Source organism: Myotis lucifugus, unplaced genomic scaffold (assembly GCF_000147115.1).
Source record: "Myotis lucifugus unplaced genomic scaffold, Myoluc2.0 scaffold_60, whole genome shotgun sequence".
Lineage (NCBI taxonomy): Eukaryota > Metazoa > Chordata > Mammalia > Chiroptera > Vespertilionidae > Myotis > Myotis lucifugus.
In genome coordinates this window covers 6120379-6139943 of record NW_005871108.1, presented here as the reverse complement: position 1 = coordinate 6139943, position 19565 = coordinate 6120379, and the positions used below count along the sequence as shown (strand labels likewise).

Below are 19565 nucleotides of genomic sequence, written 5' to 3'. Positions count from 1 at the left end.
CCAAACCAAAAACAGTTTTATTTGACAAAAGACAAAAACAAAACTTATTTACAGTAGTTTTCTGCTCAAATTATTTCAATGGGATAACTGTGCTTCTCCTCCAGGTTTATCTCACAACCAAACCAAGCAGAGGCTGCCCCACCCCCAGCCTCCCTATCTTGCACAAAGGGGAGAGGGGAATGCCAACCAGAATTCAGCAGCATGGCTCCCACACCCTCACCACCTCCATTGCTCAGTGCACTGTTGGAAGGAAAAGTCCCACCCCAGCCCAACACACTTCCAAAGTACCCTGCTACAAGCATCTTACAACAGTCACACCAGACCCGGGCTCACAGACATGGGTGGGGTAGAAGAGGCTGGGCAAACAGCAGCGTCAACTAATCTTGAAGCTGCCATGTTCATGTTCATTTTTCCCCAGCTGGGCTGGAGGAGGGTGAGGATCCCTGATCCCCTTCCCACCCACCCAGGGCATGGAAAAAGAGGGCACAGGACGAGGGAGCACGCGAGAGAGAGCTTAGGAAACTTGCCCACTCAGAGCAAAGCTCCCTCTGTAAATACTAATCCCCACTCTCACACCAAGAGGTGGGCTAAACCACTCAGAAATGAGGATGCCTTCCTGAAGTCTTCAGAGATCAGCCCAGAAAGGACAGAATACCTGTTTCTGCCTTTTCTCCTGGCCAGACCTAACCAAGTCAGCCAACACCAAGTAACTCTTCCCCTTGTGCCTGACCTGGAAACTTCAGGAAACTACAGGCTGGGGCTCCTGACCTGTCTTTTGGCCCAATAACAATATTATTCAGAACAAAAATATTTTGGCTAATAACCTAGGATTAGTGTTTCTTAGGATATATAAAGATGGGGTATACTGCTATTGAGCACTGTCAGCAATGAAACAACAAAATAAAAACGGGGAGGAGGGAGGAGAACAAGACCAACTGTGATCTATTTCGCTGTGAAGTTCAGGGCAGGAGCCTCTGCAACTCCAATTTAAAGAAAGGTGCAACACAAAAAGACTCAGGGTGAACAGGCTTCATAATTTCCAGCCCCAGCCTCCTCTGAAGACAGTTCCTCAGGCAGCTGGTGGCAGGAAACTATTCCCTGCTTCTTCTAAGGAGTGGTTTCCTGCCACCACCGTGGGAAAAGCTGCCAGTAGATGGAGCTTTTGACATTCTGGCCACTAATCCAACTTTACCTAAAGGACTCCAAAGGCTGCAGGGCAAAACTTTCAAGGATAAAGAAGGGAAAAACATTAAAGAGAAAAAACAAAAAAATAAAACCCTACTGCCTCAGTCTAGCTTCCTCCCCCCCACCCCCCCCAAAAAAGTACAGTAAAAACAGAAATATAAAAAACACCTCTCCAGTTTTATCATCCTTCTCTGCTCTGTGCCTAGAAAGTTTGGTCAGATTCTCTGTTGGACCCTCTTGCTGGCTTTGGCTTTATCCTCCTCCGGTTCCTGATCCAGAAAAGCCAAAGCCTGTAAAAGTCTTTCTCTCCTTTTTTGGGTAAACCAAACCAACAATAAAATAACCATTAGGAATTCTGCAGAGATTTAACTGGTCCCCCAAACAAAAATACTCCTTCCTTGTAAAACAATCACCTGTTGTAGTGGTGGATCATTCCCAGTTCTTCAGACTCTGTCACACAATGCACTCTTATTCCCCACACCTGGGCTCGCTGCCCCCATGAATGCAAACCACAGCAAAAAGGGAGAAATGAACACCAAGTTTGAAAAAAACCTGAATATTCAACTGGAGTCTGTTCTACCTGCTGGGTTCCTCTTTTCTTTTGTTCACACTTAAGAACTAGGAATGTCCACACTGCTTAACAGAGCAGCCAGCTCAGGGACAACCTGGACCCAGCATAGGTCTGAACTCGGCAGGTTTCCTGTGTGCAGCCCAGGAAAGCAGCTGGAACAAAGATGTCCTGTGGGTTCTCTGGAGAAGTAGCAGCACCATGCCTGTCTCCGCTCTCTTGGTCTCATCACCTGAGGAGGCCCGGAGAAAGGCAGTCAGCAGAGGAGGTCCCCATCACAGTGCAGTGACACCAGCTGGTGTCTTCCTGCTGAAGATCCTGGACAGAGGAGATGATCCTGATGTTTGGCAGTGAACCAAAGAAAACTCTGTATGAAAGGGAACCAAAACAGAAACCCAGGACAGCTGGCTCGAGCCTCGAGCACCCCTGTGGGCAGATGCCTACTTGGGGTTTTCAGAGACGAAGGGGATGGGAGTGTGCAGTAACGGCAGCGATAGGTCCTGCTGCTTCTGAAGCTCCATCTCAGCAGCCCTCTGTAGTGCCACCTCCACCAGTAGCTGGAAGCTGCTGAAGTCCTCCTTGTCCTGCTCTGGGGGTGTGGGTGGTGGTGTGTTGAAGAGTCCACCGGTGGGGCTTCCGGCTTCAGCCCTGGTCAGCAGGGTGAGAGTGTTGCCAGGGGTCACCAGGGGTTTGGGGGGTTCTAGCTCCCCTTGTGGGAAGGGAGCTGCTGGCTTTTCCCCCTGGCCTGAGTGGAGTGGCATGGAGCACACAGATAAGGAGAGCACGTTGGTGGGGGCTGGTACAGACACAGCCAGCACCGAGGGGCTGCTGCCACGGGGGAGGGCCACATCTGAGGCCTTGCCCCCTCGGCGGGAAATGGTGTATTGGTTGGGGTCTTGGCCATCCTTCCGAAGCATGTCTGGGAGAAGCCGCCGCCGAGCGTTGATGAACCAGTTACATATCTGAAATGAGTATAAGAGACTATGACCAGTTCACTCAATTAAAACCAGCTATGAAGCACCTATGTCAGGCCCCATAATATAGCAGCAAATGACACACACAATCACAGTCCTCAGAAAGGTTCATGTTGGGAAGAGAGTTAAAGAAATCATACAAATGAATATAAAATTGCAACAATGATTTATCCAATGAAGGGAAGGTATAATGGTGTGCTGTTGGAGACCCAATCTAGTCTTTGTGGATTCAGGGCGGTATTCTCTGAAGAAATGGCTCCTAAATTGAGATCTGAAGGATGAGTAGTAGTTTAGGTGGGAAGGGAGAGGAACGGTAGATTTAGGGCAGCGGTTCTCAACCTGTGGGTCGCGACCCCTTTGGGAGTCGAACGATCCTTTCACAGGAGTCGCCCAAGACCATCGGAAAACACATATATAATTACATACTGTTTTTGTGATTAATCACTATGCTTTAATTATGTTCAATTTGTAACAATGAAATTGGGGGTCACCACAACATGAGGAACTGTATTAAAGGGTCGCGGCATTAGGAAGGTTGAGAACCACTGATTTAGGGGGATCAACATCTGAAAAGACCCTGTAACAGGTGGAAGCAGAGTGCCTCTGAGGAGCTCAGACAAGGAACAGCTCAGCTCCAAGGGCTGAAGCTAAGAGTGGTAACTAGAGCTTACCTCAATGGTGGGGATTTGGTTCTTTATTCTAAGGGTGATGGGGAGTGTAGGAGGGTTTTAAGCAAAAGAGCAACTTGCTACAGGGGGTGTGATGAGATGACAAATGTTTGTTCTATTTGGGAAATGGGAAATGAAAGGACCTGGTGCCAAGGTAATTGACTCCTAAATTTCTATAAAGACACCAAAGAATGTCAGAAAGAAGAAAATGACTGTTTCCAGGCAAAACTAGGATCAGTGGCTCCAGTTGAATGTGCATTCAACCAACATCCTTAAGTCTTTTTTCATACATGCTGCTCAGAAAGCTCCCATTTAACGTTGACCCCATTCCCATCTAATTCACTGTTTAGATCAATCTCTTTGGACCTATGCATGAGGCATGAAATTTCTCACTGTTCAAGTGTTTCTCACTGTTAAGAGTTATGCTGCAAAGCCAAGACATCTTTTTAACAGCTTCATGGCTCTCCCGCCCAGCCTCTTCACTAGTTGTCACTTCTCTTTCTAAAATGCAATGACTGTTGCCCTAGCAGGTTTGGCTCAGTGGATAGAGCATCAGCCTGCGGACCAAAGGGTGTCAGATCCGATTCCAGACAAGGGTATATATCTCGGCTGCAGGCTCCTCCCCAGCCTGGGCCCTGGTCGGGGTGCGTGCAGGAGGCAACCAATCAATGTGTTTCTCTTACATCGATGTTTCTGTCTTTCCCTCTCTCTTCCACTCTCTCTGAAAAATCAATGGAAAAAAATATCCTCGGGTGAGGATTAAAAAAATAATAAAAATAAATAAATAAAATGCAATGACTGTTATTCCTATTCTAGAAAACTGCCATATGTTTCCGACTGCCTACAAGGTCAAGTCTAGACACCCAAACCTGGTGTTAAACCCTCCCCTGCCATGGCCTCTATTTCCAGCCCTTGTGTTCTTTAGCATGTGAAATTGCTCACCAGCCCTTCATCAGGCCCTGTGCTGTTTGTTTTTTTTCTTTAAATAGCTCCATGATGCCTTTTGCACATCACATTTTTTTTTCTGAAGTGCCCTCCTTTCCACCTGAGAATGGCTACTCCTCTAAGCCTTAGCTGATCTAAGATATCAGCAATAGGGCTAGAGGAGAGGAAATGGATTCAAAACACCTCTCTGGTCCAGGCACCAAAAGGTTGTGGGTTCAATTCCTGGTCAAGGGCACATACCTGGGTTTGCAGGTTCAATCCCAGGCCGTGTCCAGCATGTGTGGGAGACAACCAATCAGTGTGTCTCTCTCACATTGATGTTTCTCTCTCTGCCTCTTCCTCCCTCCCTTCCACTCTCTCTTAAAAACTGATGGAAAAAAATATCCTCAGGTGAGAATTTTAAAAAACAGGCGTAGCTTGGTGGTTGAGCGTCAGTGAACCAGGAGGTCATGGTTCAATTCTCAGTGAGAAATGTCCAGGTTGTGGGCTTGATCCCTAGTGTGGGGTGTGCAGGAGGCAGCTGGTTAGTGATTCTCTCTCATCATTGATGTTTCCATCTCTCTCTCCCTTTCCCTTCTTCTCCAACATAAAATATATATATATATTTAAAAAATAAAACAAAATGGGTGGGAACCTTTTTTTTTTCTGTCAAGGGCCATTTGCAGATTTATAACTTCATTTGAGAGCCATACAAAATTATCAACTTAATAATTAGCCTGCTATATTTGGTCAAACATTTAATTAACTCACCCCTAATGCCTTGGCAGGGCCAGACCAAATGATTTCACAAGCCTTACACAGTTAGCAGGCTGGACATTCTCCATCCTTATGTTTCCGACTGCCTACATCCCTGATCTAAAAGATCAACCACTCATATCCTCTTTCCTCTCAATTACTCCTAATGGCCTGGAAATGGCAAGACAGATCCTACAACAGCTCATCTGGCATTATTTTAAAAGTTATGGATTAGACTAGAAAATAGTTTCTTCCCCCTACCATTTTCCCCAAGTCCTTCTTCCTCTTGCCCTCCACTGGAGGGGTCACCAAAGGGGAAAAGCAGCCTAATAACTTTCTTGCTATCTCAGAGGTAACAGGAGAGAAGAAACATTAGAAACTGTGGATATTGGGTGTGGCCTGGTAGGAAGGTATCCACAGATCTGGGCATCTTTCTGAGAGCTTTCGCTGTGAAGAGTTTTCCCATAGCTTCCAATTACTGAGCACTAAACATCTACACATTTTTCTCATAATTACATCAGGTCTATGACTTTGATCAATTCCTATTTTACTGATGAACATTCGTAAACCTCAGCCTGGAGAAGTCAGGCAGGAGTGTCCACCTCTAACCATGGGTCCCCAAGCCTGGGCCTCTGAACCTGGAGGAGTAGGAGTCCCTCCTCTATGAACCTCCTTCAGGCTGTCACAGGGCCTCAGAGCCCAACTTACTTTATTCATCAAAACAGTCAGGTTAGAACTTCTCACTTTCCTATTGCTCTCCCTTTCAAGGCTTCGTGCTTACTCAGATAATACTTATTTTGAGTGCGTATTATGTGCCAGACCTAGTTCTTAGTACTGGTGATCCCTTTGTGAATTAAACAGACATGCACTCTGTCCCGTGGTGCTTATAGTCCTGGTTGTGGAGACTGGCAATGAACAAATATGACAAGAGACACCAATAAGTGCCAGGGAGGAAACAGGCATAAAAGCATAGCATAGAAAGATAAGAGAGACTACCATAGACAAGAGGTCTGGGAAGGCTGAGACCTAAAAGAAAGCCAGCCTTGCCCTAGCTGGTTTGGCTCAGTGGACAGAGTGTCGGTCTGCAGACTGAAGGGTCCTGGGTTCGATTCGTTAAAGGGCACATGCCTGGGTTGCGGGCTCAATCCCCAGTAGGGGGTGTGCAGGAGGCAACCAATCAATGATTCTCTCTCATCATTGATATTTCTATCTCTCTCTCCCTCTCCCTTCCTCTCTGAAATAAAAATATATTAAAAAGAAAGCCAGCCTTATAGAAAACTGAGGGAAGAATGTTCTAGACAGAGGGAACAGCAAATGTCAAGGTGCTGAGGCAGGAAAGGGTTTGGTTTAAGAAACTGACAAAAGCAGTTCATGGTGTTCCCACTAGGACAGAACACCATGGTAAAATACTAAAGGGCCCAGCTGGTGTTGCTCAGTGGTTGAGTGTCGACCCATGCACCAGAAGATCACAGGTCTGATTCCTGGTCAGAGCACATGCCCAGTTTGTGGGCTTGATCCCCAGTAAGGGGCATGCAGGAGGCAGCTGATCAATACATCAATGTTTCTATCTCTGTCTCTCTCTCCCTTCCTCTCTGGGAAAAAAAAAAAAAAGACTAAAGGCTTAAATAGTGGCTTGACCTGAATTCCACTCTAGGTCCTTCTCTTGATCCTGTCTCCTCTCTCAGTTTATCCAGATACGCACAGAGCATGCACCAGGAGGAAGAAAAGATGAGAATCCCTCCCCCTTCATCTCCTGTGTGCTGGGATACTGGGAACTGTATGGGCTGCAGCAATGCATGATGTTGCTCTAAACATTCCTCTAATGTTCACTGAATGGATCAAAGGCCCAGCTCTCTTCAGGGCTCCTGTATCAATTCTACCTCTGACCATCACCTTTCTTGGTTGATATCCTGGCAAGCCCTTGAATACCATCTTCCTATGAACTCCGTGTCTACACAGCTGAAAGGCTAGCCTCCTATGACAGGAGCTGGTGCCTGGATTTGGCATGGGTCTTTGCCTAGCAGACTATAGCTGCATCCATTCCACAGGTGATCCAAGGACAGTACTAGGCCCCTGGCTCTGTCAGGATGGGAAAGCTCCTGGGCAGGGCAGAGCCTTCTTGTGGGCCTTCTCTCCCTTCTCCCGGGCAGCCTGGAAGGACCCTGACCCTGGGGTTCTCACTTATCCCTTTGCACCTCCATGGTCCAACCAGTACTACTGAGCACACACAACCCCCTACCATTTTTCCCAAGTCCTTCTCAGACACTGGCTGAGCTGAATCCTGGCAAGAGCTGCAAGGGATCCCCAAGGATAAGGCTGACAACTGGGTGCAATGAAGTGAGGGAACTAACTAAGCACTCCGGACACCAGGTTATCATGTCGGCCATCTCACTTGCATTATTAATTTGCATACAAGCCTGGAAGGGTAGTGAGCAGTGTCCCCAAAGTACCAAATGGGGAACTGGAACCCAAAGAGAAGAAAGAACTTGCCCAAAGTCACATAGACTCCCGAGTATAAATCCGGGATTCAAACCCAGGTCTCCTGGCTTTAAGGTCCCTACTGCTATTCTTACTCTGCTTTGCTCTGTTTTACCAGAGGGACAGATAGCTGGATAATGATTATCATAATCCTAAAAAAGCAAACACTTGTTTAACCAAAACATGTCAGGTGTTGCTCTGAACATTTCCCATCTAATTATTCATTTAATCTTCAACAACCTATGAAACAGGTTCTGTGAGGATCTCCGTTTTATTTGAACCGTTGAAGAAACAGATCCTGATCAGAGGTTTAGGAACTTGCTCAAGGTCATCTGTGCAAACATACCGGTTCAGACAGCCTGGTTCCAGGCAGGTGAAAGGACTGAAGAGAATCAGCCTAAGGCCTTTTCTCCTGGTTCAACTGCTTCCATCCCTCTGTCCACAACTGTCTCCTTAGTTACCTGTGCTACGGGAGAGCACTGCACCCCTCCACCTCACCCCTGTATGCAGGGGAAACAGATCACAGTGACCTGGGTCAAGGGAGATAAGGATGAATATTTCTGTTGAGAAAGCAGTGTTGGAAGCAGTGTTGGGGCAGGGAATCTGGGAGTGTTCTCACAGCTGCGAGGGCATCTAGCCCCTAGTTGCACCTCCCATTTTGGCTTATAATTCTGAAAACAGCAGAAATGCGCGCGTGCGCGCGCACACACACACCATATTCACACCCCTCACCCCCCGCCCCCCATCTGCAGAAAACTTGGCAGACTACTGTCTGTTTTGTCTTCTCATCCGACAGAAATGCACAGCTGAGGGGGGCTGGGTAAATGCAGGAGGCCTGAGTGCACCACCAATGCCAGTTGTAGAGCATGTGACTCACTCCAACTCTAGGTCCTTGGGGAGGGAGTAGGGAGAATGCCAAGGTGAATTCTGTGATTGATAAGGCAAAACAGACTGGGTGCCTGAAAGCCTGTCTCCACCATAAAACAGGGCCCTGTCAGTCTTTTTTTCATTTTTATCAGTGGCTGAGATGAAGGACAAGGGAGGAATCATGTGGCAAATGGGAGTGGGAGGGGCCAGGAAGTGGATGAAGGCCATGAGGAGCAGAGCAGGGCATTTGACAAGGCGACACATTGCTTCAATTTTAATGTGTTTTCAGCTGTGAAAGACAGAAGCAAAAGCGGGGAGAGGAAAGTGAAGACACGGAGAGACCTTTCCCAAACTCATGGTACCTCCATTTGTGTTGTGGTCACCACATCCAAGTGCTCTTAAGGGCAGGCTGGCTGTGTTAAAACCACCTTGAGGGTAATTCTAAGAAATAGCTATTTTGGCCCTGGCCGAGTAGCTCAGTTGGTTAAGAGTGTCATCCCACTATGCCAAGGTTGCAGGTTCTATCTCTGGTGAGGGCACATACAAGAATCAACCAATGAATGCATAAGTGAAACAAAAGTCCATGTTTTTTTCTCTCTCTCTAAAGAAGAGAAAATGAAAGAAATAGCTATTTCTCACCTGCTTTATAGATCTGGTGGGGAAGGGGGCAAGTCAGAAATGTGTGTTTTTAAGCTTCCCAGAGTTCTGCCACTCAGGCTTAGGAACCAATGGTTTAACCCACTGGTGTAATTTGTCCTTGTGGGTCGAGCCCTTTATTTAAGCAAATAAGCTTACACAGAAGTCAAAAGATATACATACAGATGAAAGGCCCTGAGGTGGAGAGACGAGGTTGCTGGCAGGAAGAATCGGGAGGCAGCTAGCTTTGGCATCAGAGTCAGGAGAGCAGCTTCAAAGGGTAAGGTGTTGCTGAGTGTCGGGCCAGGCCACACCTGCCACAGAGCAGCCCACTACAGCTTCTCCAGCAGGCTCCTTTCTTACCTGTCTGGTTCCCCATTCCCAAGGGACTGCTGTCCTTACCTCCCTATTCCTTCAAGTCTGTCAAGACTCCACTCACATGCTGCTTCCTGAGAGAAGCCTTTCAGACACCGACTTGGTATTTAATTGCATTAAATTCTTAGTCTTTTAAATAATGTCTTCCCTCCTCTCCTCCCTCCCCTGAGGCTAGCCAAGGGCAGGGAGTTTCCAGCTCACAGCACTGGGCCTAGAGCGAAGCATAACCCCAGTCAATATTACAGAGTGAAGGAATGGAGCCAGAACCTCCCTGCTACACTCACCTTCCCTCCCCAAAACAGCCCCTTAGACCAGTCAGAAACCACAGCAATAAAGAGGGCTTAGAGCGGGGGTCACAGGTTCCACTGCAAAATCCTTCACAAATGACCTTTGTAGTTGGCCTCACCATCCTACCTGCCTAGCCCTGGGCAAGTACCAGCAAACCAGTTAGTTAAGTGACTCATTGACTTGCTAATGAGATAGCTCCCGGGCGGTTAAAAGAGACAATCAAAAGAGATGTCCCCAGGGAAAGAGGAAACAGGCCTTGGCAAAATGCGGATGCTTGTTGAAGCCAGGTGATTGGTACCACAGGTTCATTAGAATATTCTCTTTTTATGGATACAGTATTGCAAATGTTTTAAATAATGAAGTCTTTTTTTTTTAATAATGAAGTCTTAAAAATTAAATACACTGAACAGACCGTCCAACCTCAGAGAGAAGGCAGGGGAGAGGTGGGTAAGAGATCAACCAAAAGACTTGTATGCATGCATATTAGTGTAAGCAATAGACACGGACACTGGGGGGTGGGGGGTTGTCTTTGGAGGTGGAGGGGGGTCAATCAGGGAAAAAGGAGACATATGTAATACTTTAAACAATTAAAAAAAGAAAAAGGGCACTTAAAACAAAAAATTAAATACAGGAAAGAGATGCTTCCAGGAACTTAAGCCCATTTTTCCAGATTGATGAACCACATTTCCTTACTTCTGAGGTCCTGCCTGTTGACATTTCTAACACTTATTTTCATTTTCTGTCACTTCAATAATTATTTCTGAAGCACCTATCAGATACGTGGTACTGAGCTAAACACTGGGATACAGTGATAAATGAGATCAGGCCTCCAGAGTTTAGTGCGTTGTAAAAAGCATTTACAGTCAAGAATCCAAATGCTGACCCAGTCCTAGTGCTGTGGGAAGGCAGAGGTCCTCTACCGGTCGAGAGTCTCCCTGGTCAGATGGGAGCAAAGTGGTCTGGGGTATCTATCAGTGTGGCAGGAATATGGAGAGGGGTGCCAACAGATAGGGACAGGTGATGTTGTCATTAGGTTGGCAGAAGCCATTGGAAGGGTTTTAATTTTAAGTAGAGGGGTGACAAGTGATCAGACAAGGGTAGCAGGTCCAGATAGAAAAGAAGCCTTATTCCAGAAATATTTAAGGGGTATGTATAGGAACTGGTGACTGACTACATAAGCTGAGAAAGAGCTTCAAGAGGAACCCTTCTGAAGGGAAAGGGCCAGCTTGGAGATGTTATCAGTTATCAAGGAAACTTAAAGTGCCCGTAAGACCTCCAAGCAGAGGTGTACTCTGGGAATTCATAATATAGTTTCCATCAAGGAGTGCCAGGTGGTCCCCACTGCTTTTGAACTCTGGGCATGACTCTAGTGCTGGGTGGCCACTGGAACTCCTCCTACACCTTCATCAGAAGTCTCTAGCTAACCCTTGCCCCAGACTTACATTTCTCTAAGTGGGATCTGGGATATGCTGTCCTAGGGACCCACTAGTTCTCCACAAGAACATTGTGGCTTTGTGTTTCTGTTGGGATTATGAGCAGGAGCACCATGGCTTGCGGCAACCCAGACTTGCTCAACTCCCGTCGGTGCCTCTGTCACACCACATACCACAGCCCAGTCAGCATAACACCATCCACTTATAATGATGCCGTTAGATGGAATCTCACTGGTTTTACATTAATTTGCTTTGGAAAACTGTGTATTTTATAGTTATGTATAAGAGCAAAAGCAAGAGGTTTTTTACCCAGTTTTCAATTTGTTCATAAGTGATGTGATAATAAAAATATTTTCTTTAAATTGAGAAACAGTGTCCCTGACAAAAAGCAATTTCATTATAGTGTGACCAGTGGTTTGACAGTGCAGGTATGAGGCACAGTGGGAATACACAGCAGTGGCCTCACACCTAGGCTGGGAAAATCAGATGCTTTCCAAAGAACATGCTGAAATGGAGTGAATGAACCAGGATCAGAAAGGTCAGGAAGAAGCCAAGGGAGAAGGCCTGGAGGCCCAGAGGGCTCAAGGGCTCCAGGGGCAGGAAGAACTGAGAGATGAGGCTGCTGAGTACCTAAGTTTGGACTTTTTCCTGAAGTCAATAGGGTCTGTGGAGTGTGTGACACAATCAGAATTGCATTTTAGTGTTTAAGAGAATAGACTTAAAAGGAACAAGGCTGGAGGCAGGAAGACCAGCAAAGAGGCTATCTAGGTAATACTGGCTCTCAGGCTCCAGGTTCTGCTGCTTTCTGTCCCAGCAGTGATCACTTTTTGCAAACATCAGTGACCAAGTCTTTCCTGCTACTGCATCCAAGAATACACACTCCTTGCGGGTAGGAATGAGTCTGGTTCCTCTCTGGGATCCCAACTCTGTCCAGCATAGAGATGGGCATAGTGGAGTGCTTGGCAGTACACTGTAAGGAGCCAGGCACTGCTAGACACCTGGGGTCAGTCCAAGACCTATGATCTAGGAGAGATGAGGAGAAAAAGGAGAGCAGAAGCACTGACTCTGCCAAACACCTCACAGTGTGCCTTGAATTCTTCTCCGTCCCTCCTCCTTACACACTGCGAAAATACTACAATCACCTCCCTTTTTCATAAGGGGAAACTCGAGGCTCAGTGAGGAGGCAGTGACATGGCCCAGGTCAAAGCTACCTCTTGTGGAGAAGATGGGATCCGAGTCAGGTTTTGTGACGCGAAAGCCTTTCTTGTAGGCAGACTACAATCAACCACTGCCCGGCGAGTGTAAGTCAGGTGACAGGAGTTCTGAGGACTGAATACTCACCATGACACTTCATGGAGGAGGGACAAGAGCTGGGAAGACCTGGGAAGTTCACAGTGGGGCAAGGGAAGGAGGGAGAAACCATATCATGGATTGGAGAAGTGGTCTAGGAAAGGACAGAAGTGGAAAGGGGGGTGGGCCTTTGCTAGGCTGAGGCCCTGCTCTGTGTCTCCCAGGTAGGTGAGAGCCAAATTGGAGGCAAGGCAGACTGGGGTGTCCTGCCTCAGCACTTATACAAAACACCTACATGTTGGCAACTGAGGCAGTGTCTTGCACTTTGATAAATATCTTATGAAGTACTCAAAGCACTTTCACATCCAGTTCTGAATTTGTTCCTCACAACAGTTCAGTCAGGCAGGAGAGGATTGGAACCCCCACTTAATAGATGGGGAAATCAAGATGTGGTCCACAGCTTCTATGTGGCAGAACTGGGTTTTGAACCCAGAATCTCACTTTTGCCCTTTCTTTGACCATGATTCCAACACTGCAGATCACCAGCTGTCCCCTGCCACCAAGTCACATCCAAGCATCACTCTGGGCTGGGGCCGAACTCCAGACACTCAATGCATTCTCACCTTCCCACGGCCTCCAATGTTAACGAGACACCTAGACATTAACACAATTCCTTGCCTCTTCAGAACTCTCAAAAAAATCTGAAATCTAGCTGCAATGACCTCATGTCACTGTCCTTCTTTGTGGCAGGGGGACTGGGTGTTCTCATCTGACCAAAGAAGAAACTGAGGCCCAGAGAGGGAGGTGACCAGCCTAAGGTCACACAGTGAGCCAGTGATAGGGCTGGGATAGGACTAAAACCCAATCTTCTGCTGCCCCGCTCCTTACCTGTAGCACAGACAGATTGGTTTGTCCAGAAAGGCTTAGCTTCTCCTGCTCAGAGGGGTAGGCATTGTAGCGGTGCAAGTACAGCCAGTCGCGGAGGATCTTTACTGACTCCTTGGGCAGGTTCCCTCTGCGCTTCCTCTTGCCTGCCAGGGAGAGGAGGCCTTCATCCTCACCCAGATCACTGTCTGACATGATGTCTAAGGGCTAAGCTGGACCTCAGGCAAGCCTGGAACAAGTGACAAAGGGGATGGGGACATTATATCATTACCATGCACTGCTTCTCACCCTCTTCCTATTCTCTAAACACACCATTATTAGAGCCTCAGGCACCAGAACTATGGGGAAATTGCAAGTCAAAGCCTCAGGACATTCCACAGCCTAGGCAACCTAGAAGGGGTGAGTCCAAAATGCCTCTATTACAGTAGATGACTACTGAACTAAATAGCAGCTCATTTTTTTTTTTAATTTAGAAGTTCCTCCAATTAGTTTACATTCAATATTACTTTGTATTCGTTTCAGATGTACAGCATAGTGGTTAGACAATCATTTACTTTACAAAATGTTCCTTGTAAATGGCAGTTCATTAATAAGCAGTGCCAGCCTAGAAATAATTAGTTACTATTGAGATCTGTACAGAGCATCTTCCATTTATTATCTCAATTCTATCCTCACAAAGCCCTTATAAGGGGGACACTACTATTATTATCATTTTATAGATGGGCAAACCAAGGCCCAGAGAGATTAAGAAAGCCACCTAAGATACTATGGCTCTTAAACAGTTACCATGTGACCCAGTAATTTCACTCCTAGGTATCTACCCAAAAGAAATTAAAACCTATGTCCACACGAAAGCTTGTACACAAACGTTTATAGCAACATTATTCATAATAGCAAAAGGTGGAACCCTGGTTGGGTTAGACTGTCAACCTGATATGCTAAAGGTTTTGGGTTTAATACTGGTCAGGGCTCATAAGAGTCAATTGATGTTGATTTCTGTCTCTCTCCCTTCTCTCTCTCTCAAATCAATCAGTAAATAAAATAAAATAAAGCAAAAGGTGGAAACAATCAAGTGTCAATAACAGATGAATGGATAAATAACATGAGGTCTATCCATACAGTACAATATTATTTGGCCATAAAAAGGACTGAAGTCCTGATTCATGCTACAATGTGGATGAAACTTGAAAATATAATGCTAAATGAAAGAAACACATTACAAGGAACACACACTCTATAACTTCATGTTAATGAAATGTCCAGAATGGGCTGGGAAGGAATAGAAGGGTGATAGCTAAAGGGAGTGAAGATTTTTTTGAGGTGATAAACATTTTCTAAAATTGACGGTGGTGATGGTTGGATAGTTGTGAATATACAGTTCACCCTTGAACAATGTGTGTGTGTGTGGGGGGGGGGGGGTTAGGGGTGCCAAGCCACAGTTGAAAAACTGCAAATAACTTTTGACTCCTGCGAAACTTGGCTGTCCCGCAGTATTTACAAGGGATTTGTTGATACCCAAATCTGGCAGATGCTCAAGTCCCCTAATAAGATGGTGTAGATCAGTGATGGCAAACCTTTTGAGCTCGGCGTGTCAGCATTTTGAAAAACCCTAACTAAACTCTGGTGCCGTGTCACATATAGAAATTTTTTGATATTTGCAACCATAGTAAAACAAAGACTTATATTTTTGATATTTATTTTATATATTTAAATGCCATTTAACAAAGAAAAATCAACCAAAAAAATGAGTTCACGTGTCACCTCTGACACATGTGTCATAGGTTCGCCATCACTGGTGTAGATCTATGCATCCATGGACTTCAAATCACAGATGGAAGACAGTATGGTATTTATTTATTTTTTTTAAATCCTCACCTGAGGATTTGTTTTTTATTGACTTTTAGAAAGAGAGGAAGGGAGGAAGAGAGGGAGGGAGGGGAAAAAGAAGAGGGAGAGGGAGAGAAAAATTGGTCCTGTATGTGGGGCCAGGATCAAACCTGAAACTTAGATACGTGCCCTGACCAGGAATCAAACCCAAAACCCTTTGGTGTACTGGACTATGCTCCAATCAACTGAGCCACCCAGCCAGAGCCAGGTACTTATTGAAAAAATTCCAGCCCTAGCTGGTTTGGCTCACTGGATAGAGCGTCGACCTGGGGACTGAAGGGTCCCAGGTTCGATTCCGGTCAAGGGCATGTACCTTGGTTGCGGGCACATCCCCAGTAGGGGGTGTGCAGGAGGCAGCTGGTCGATGCTTCTCTCTCATCAATGTTTCTAACTCTCTATCCCTCTCCCTTCCTCTCTGTAAAAAAAGCAATAAAAAATATATTTTTTTAAAAAAAAGAAAAAATTCCACACATAAGTGGACCCACACAGTCCAAACCCAGGTTGTTTAAATTTCAACTGTACTAAACAACACTACCTTGTTCGCTTTAAATTGGCAAGTTCTACGGTATGTGAATTATATCTCAATAAAGCTGTTATGGAAAAGAAAACTCACATCCAGGATATAGTATATATAGTATAGTGGGTTTGGACCAAGGTAGTTTGGTCCCCCACCCTTACTCCATACCATCTTGCCTCCCAGGTCTCCCAAGATGTCAGGAAACTATCAATCACCATGGTCCTATAGCAACCCATGTAACATTTACTGTGCACCTACTGTGTGCCCTGCAGAGTGTTGAGCCATCCCTACAGGTTGTCTCTCATACATTCTCCTTTGTGATCTAGCTCCTGGCTTGGTCCCAGAATCAACTCCTCAAAAAATTATAATAAATGAGCAAGGCCGGGGCTCTGGTCCCTCCAACTCGGCTACCTAACCTTGCGCAAATGTCCTTCCTCCCCTTTCTAGGCTTGAGCCCCCACATCAAATGAAAGAAGGTGTTTCCCTAGACAACCCAACTCAGTTGCTCAGCCCCCTGACAAACTTCTTGTTCACACATGCAAAAGAGATTTACATTTTTAAACCAAAAGTTCCAGGCCAAGCTGATGCCAGAATCTCAAGACTCCTCCCTCCTCAGCCTTTTAACAGTTCCCCAGGAGGCTGGGCCAACAGACTCTGGCATTTCCCAGGTTTTGTTTCCTCAACTTGGGCCAGAGCCCAGATAACTGGGCTGGGCAGGCCAGGCTTTCGAGGGAAGGGTCCACCCTCCCGGCCAGGCCACCTGGAGGCGAGACAGCACTGATTAGAGGTGCCACTCCTCAGAGAGCGCCAACACCCGACTGCTTGCCGAGGTCAGGTGTCTGAAGCCGAGCTGGCCGGGCAGTCGGGATCTGGGTGAAGGGATGCCGCCCTGGCAGGCTGCGAGTTTACTCAAGGTTATCTGTACAAATTCCACCCTGGCTGCTAGCCAGGTTCCAGACTGCGGGGTTCCAGGGTCGGCCGGTGGCACGACCCCCTCAAGTCGACACAGACCTCTCCACCCTGGTGGCCTGCACCTCAGCCCACTTACCATCCGGGGAGGTACCCCACACAGACACCCCACAATCACCCCACTCATCCCTCGGCCCCTGGACTCCCCATAAATGTCACCGACACATACAGCACACACTCAGTTTACAGATCCCACTTCCAGCTCGACCAACGGGCACCCACACAACCAGCCCAACTCGCGGGAATCAGCCCACCCACGAACTCAAGCCTCCCCGCCCCGCCCACCCACGACCTCTCGGGCTCGGAAAGCTCCGGACGTCATCGCGCCTGCCAGCAGCTCTCCCCCCGCTGGCTGAGGCAGCAAGCTGGCGACATACCGCCCGGGGCACCCGACTGCACGCGCCGAGATGCGGACCTGCAGTCACTCCGCACCAACTTTCTGACAACTCCCCGCCCGGCCGGCCACTCCCCCGGGCCGCGCACCCGCCGCACGCCCCGCACTTCACACAAAGCGCGCAGCCTCCCCGGCGGCCCAGACCCCGTCGGAGCACATGGCTCCCGGGGCGGCGGGGGATCGGCCTGCGCCGGGGCGCCTGCACCCCTCAGCCCCCCGCCCCGCGTCAGTCAGGGCGCTCCAGCTCACCCTCGGGCCCGCAATCCGGTGGGGCGGGGGCTCTGGAAGAAGAAAAACTCACGTGTCCGTCCCGGGGCAGGAAAAAGTTTGGTTCCCACCCCCTTCCCCCGCGGCTCGGCGCTGACGGACTCTTCGGGGCGCGGGGCCGGCCGAGCCTGCGCGCTCGGCTTTGTGCTCGGAACTCGGCCCGGAGGGGGAGGGGAGGGGAGGGGGCTGGGCTCCCACCTCCGCACCGCCCCCCCCCCTCCGACCTGCGCCCAGACTCCATGTTGGCCGCCCCCTACCCGGGAGACCGAGCGTTTCCCCCGCGGGAGGCTCGGCTCACGCTCGGCCGGCCTGAGGGTCCCGGCGCGCACAAACTTTCTTGGGGTCGCTGGCCCGCCGAGCCCCGCTTCCTTGACCCGCCCGGGAGTGACAGATGCCTCCGAGACAGACTTTCCTTTGTTCCAAAGGAAAGGGGAACTCGCGCGGGCTCCCCGGCCCTCCCAGCTCCGGGCCCTTCCCGCTGCCCCCACCCGCAGCTGTCACTCTCCGCGGCCCCCTTGCCCGCCCGCTCCGCCGCAACGCGGTGGGGGGGGGGGTGCCGGCGGTTAGCAACGTGCACTTTTGAAACCAAACAAACCCGCCCCCGCGCGCTCACCCCGGCAGGGCCAGGGGCGGCCCATCTGCCGTGGTGGGATCCTAGGAAGCTGGGTCCCCCCAAAGGTCCCCAGACGAGTTTTCTCCCGGCGGGGGGGTGGGGCACCCCTACCGGCCCCCGCCAGTACCCTGCGGCCGGGACTCACAGACACCCCCGAGCTCACACACCCACCATCTCACGCGCCAGGACGACGCCACCTCCCCCTCCGGCCCAGAAGAAAAAACTTTCCAAGTTGTCCGCGCGCCCCCCGCCCCTCATCAACTCAGCCCTGCGCCCCGCACTGACTTTCCCGAGCGGCTTTTCCGTCCACGCGGCCTGGGGGTCGGTCCGCGGCGTCTGGGCGGGGGGCGGGGGGCGCCGGGGGAGCGCGCCGCGAACCTGCCGGGCCTGACACTCGGCCTGACAGCTCGCGGCTGGAAAGCACCTCGCGGCCTGACGTCAGATCCCCTCTCCCCCGCCTGCCCGCTCTCGCCGCTCGCCCTCCCCCACCCGCCCGGAGCGAGAAAACAAACTTCGTGCGAGCGCCGCGAGCGACGCCCACCCCGCGCGGGGCGTGCCGGCGGCCGCGAGGGGCTTGGCCCCGCCCACCGCGCCCGGAGGGGGCGGGGCCGGGGGCACCTTCTTCCTGCGCCTCCCCCCCCTCAGGAATGCCGCATGGCCTCGCTGGAGGAGCGGTGGGAACCCGGGATAGTGCGCTCGGGGGCAGGAAGTGGCCCGAAGCGCCTTTCGGAGAGCATTTCCGGGGCGCCTACTGTGTGCTTCAGGTTGGGGCGGGGGGGCACTGCTTGGAGGAGAAATAATGTCAATTCCGACATTTGTCATCCTCCCTTCAGTAGGATCTTCCCGCCGCAGTGTGGTTATTCCCATTGCACAGAGGGGAAACTGAGGCCCAGTTAGGCCCGGGGTTCACCCCCCGCTGGTAAGGACCGGGCTCTGAATGCAACCTCTGTTCTGCCCACAAGGGCCCATCGAATCGGGTAAAAAGCTTCTTCCGACACCATCGCAAAACATGTTGGCCGTAGGTCTCGCTCACCCGCGGCGTTTAAGAGGTAAAAACGACCAATTCCGAAGGAGCGTTGGTTACGCGAGGACGCCGAGCGGGGCACGCAGGTGTATCGTCCCGTCTAATCCGGCCTCTGGGGTAGGTGCTGGAATACGTCAGTCCCCGAGGTGCCCTGAGCCTCAGAGAGGCTCTTGCTCCTTGTCACACAGTCAGTCAACCAGTGTCACTCAGTCCAGGTGGATCCCACGGCGGAGCCGGAGCCATGGCTTTGCCCCATTGAGACAGGCCCTTGAGGGGCAGACCACCCGTCCAGGAGCTCCAGTGCTCCTGGCTGGTTTCTTTTTCCTCTGCCCATCGCACCAACTCCAGGACGTTTCCCTTGCTCTTCCCCAACTCTGCCTGCCAGTACTCTCTTTCCTGCTTTTTATCTCTGTACCACTTACTGTGGAACACCTGTTGACCAACCCCCCCCCCCCCCTCCCAGGACCATGTGTGGGGCAGGGACCTCCCCACCCCAGCTCTTGGCCCCTACCCAGCACAGAGTCAGCCTAAAACTGGGCAAGGCCTTTTCTGGGCCTCCGGTTCCTC

General features: G+C 49.6%; 1 protein-coding gene across 3 annotated transcripts; it reads right to left on the bottom strand.

Annotated features, from left to right (window-relative positions):
- On the bottom strand, nt 1-18424 carry TGIF2 (TGFB induced factor homeobox 2). Of its 3 annotated transcripts, none has more exons than XM_006089505.3 (3): nt 18260-18424; nt 13331-13556; nt 1-2715 (listed from the first exon to the last, which is right to left on the bottom strand). In XM_006089505.3, exons 2-3 carry the CDS (start codon nt 13520-13522, stop codon nt 2194-2196), a joined length of 714 nt encoding a protein of 237 aa, XP_006089567.1. In that variant the 5' UTR covers nt 13523-13556; nt 18260-18424; the 3' UTR covers nt 1-2193. The 3 variants fall into 3 exon arrangements, with proteins under 3 accessions (XP_006089567.1, XP_006089568.1, XP_006089569.1); XM_006089506.3 differs by having other exon boundaries at nt 18353-18424; XM_006089507.3 differs by lacking the exon at nt 18260-18424 and adding an exon at nt 17344-17470.
- Nucleotides 18425-19565: the final 1141 nt, after the last annotated feature.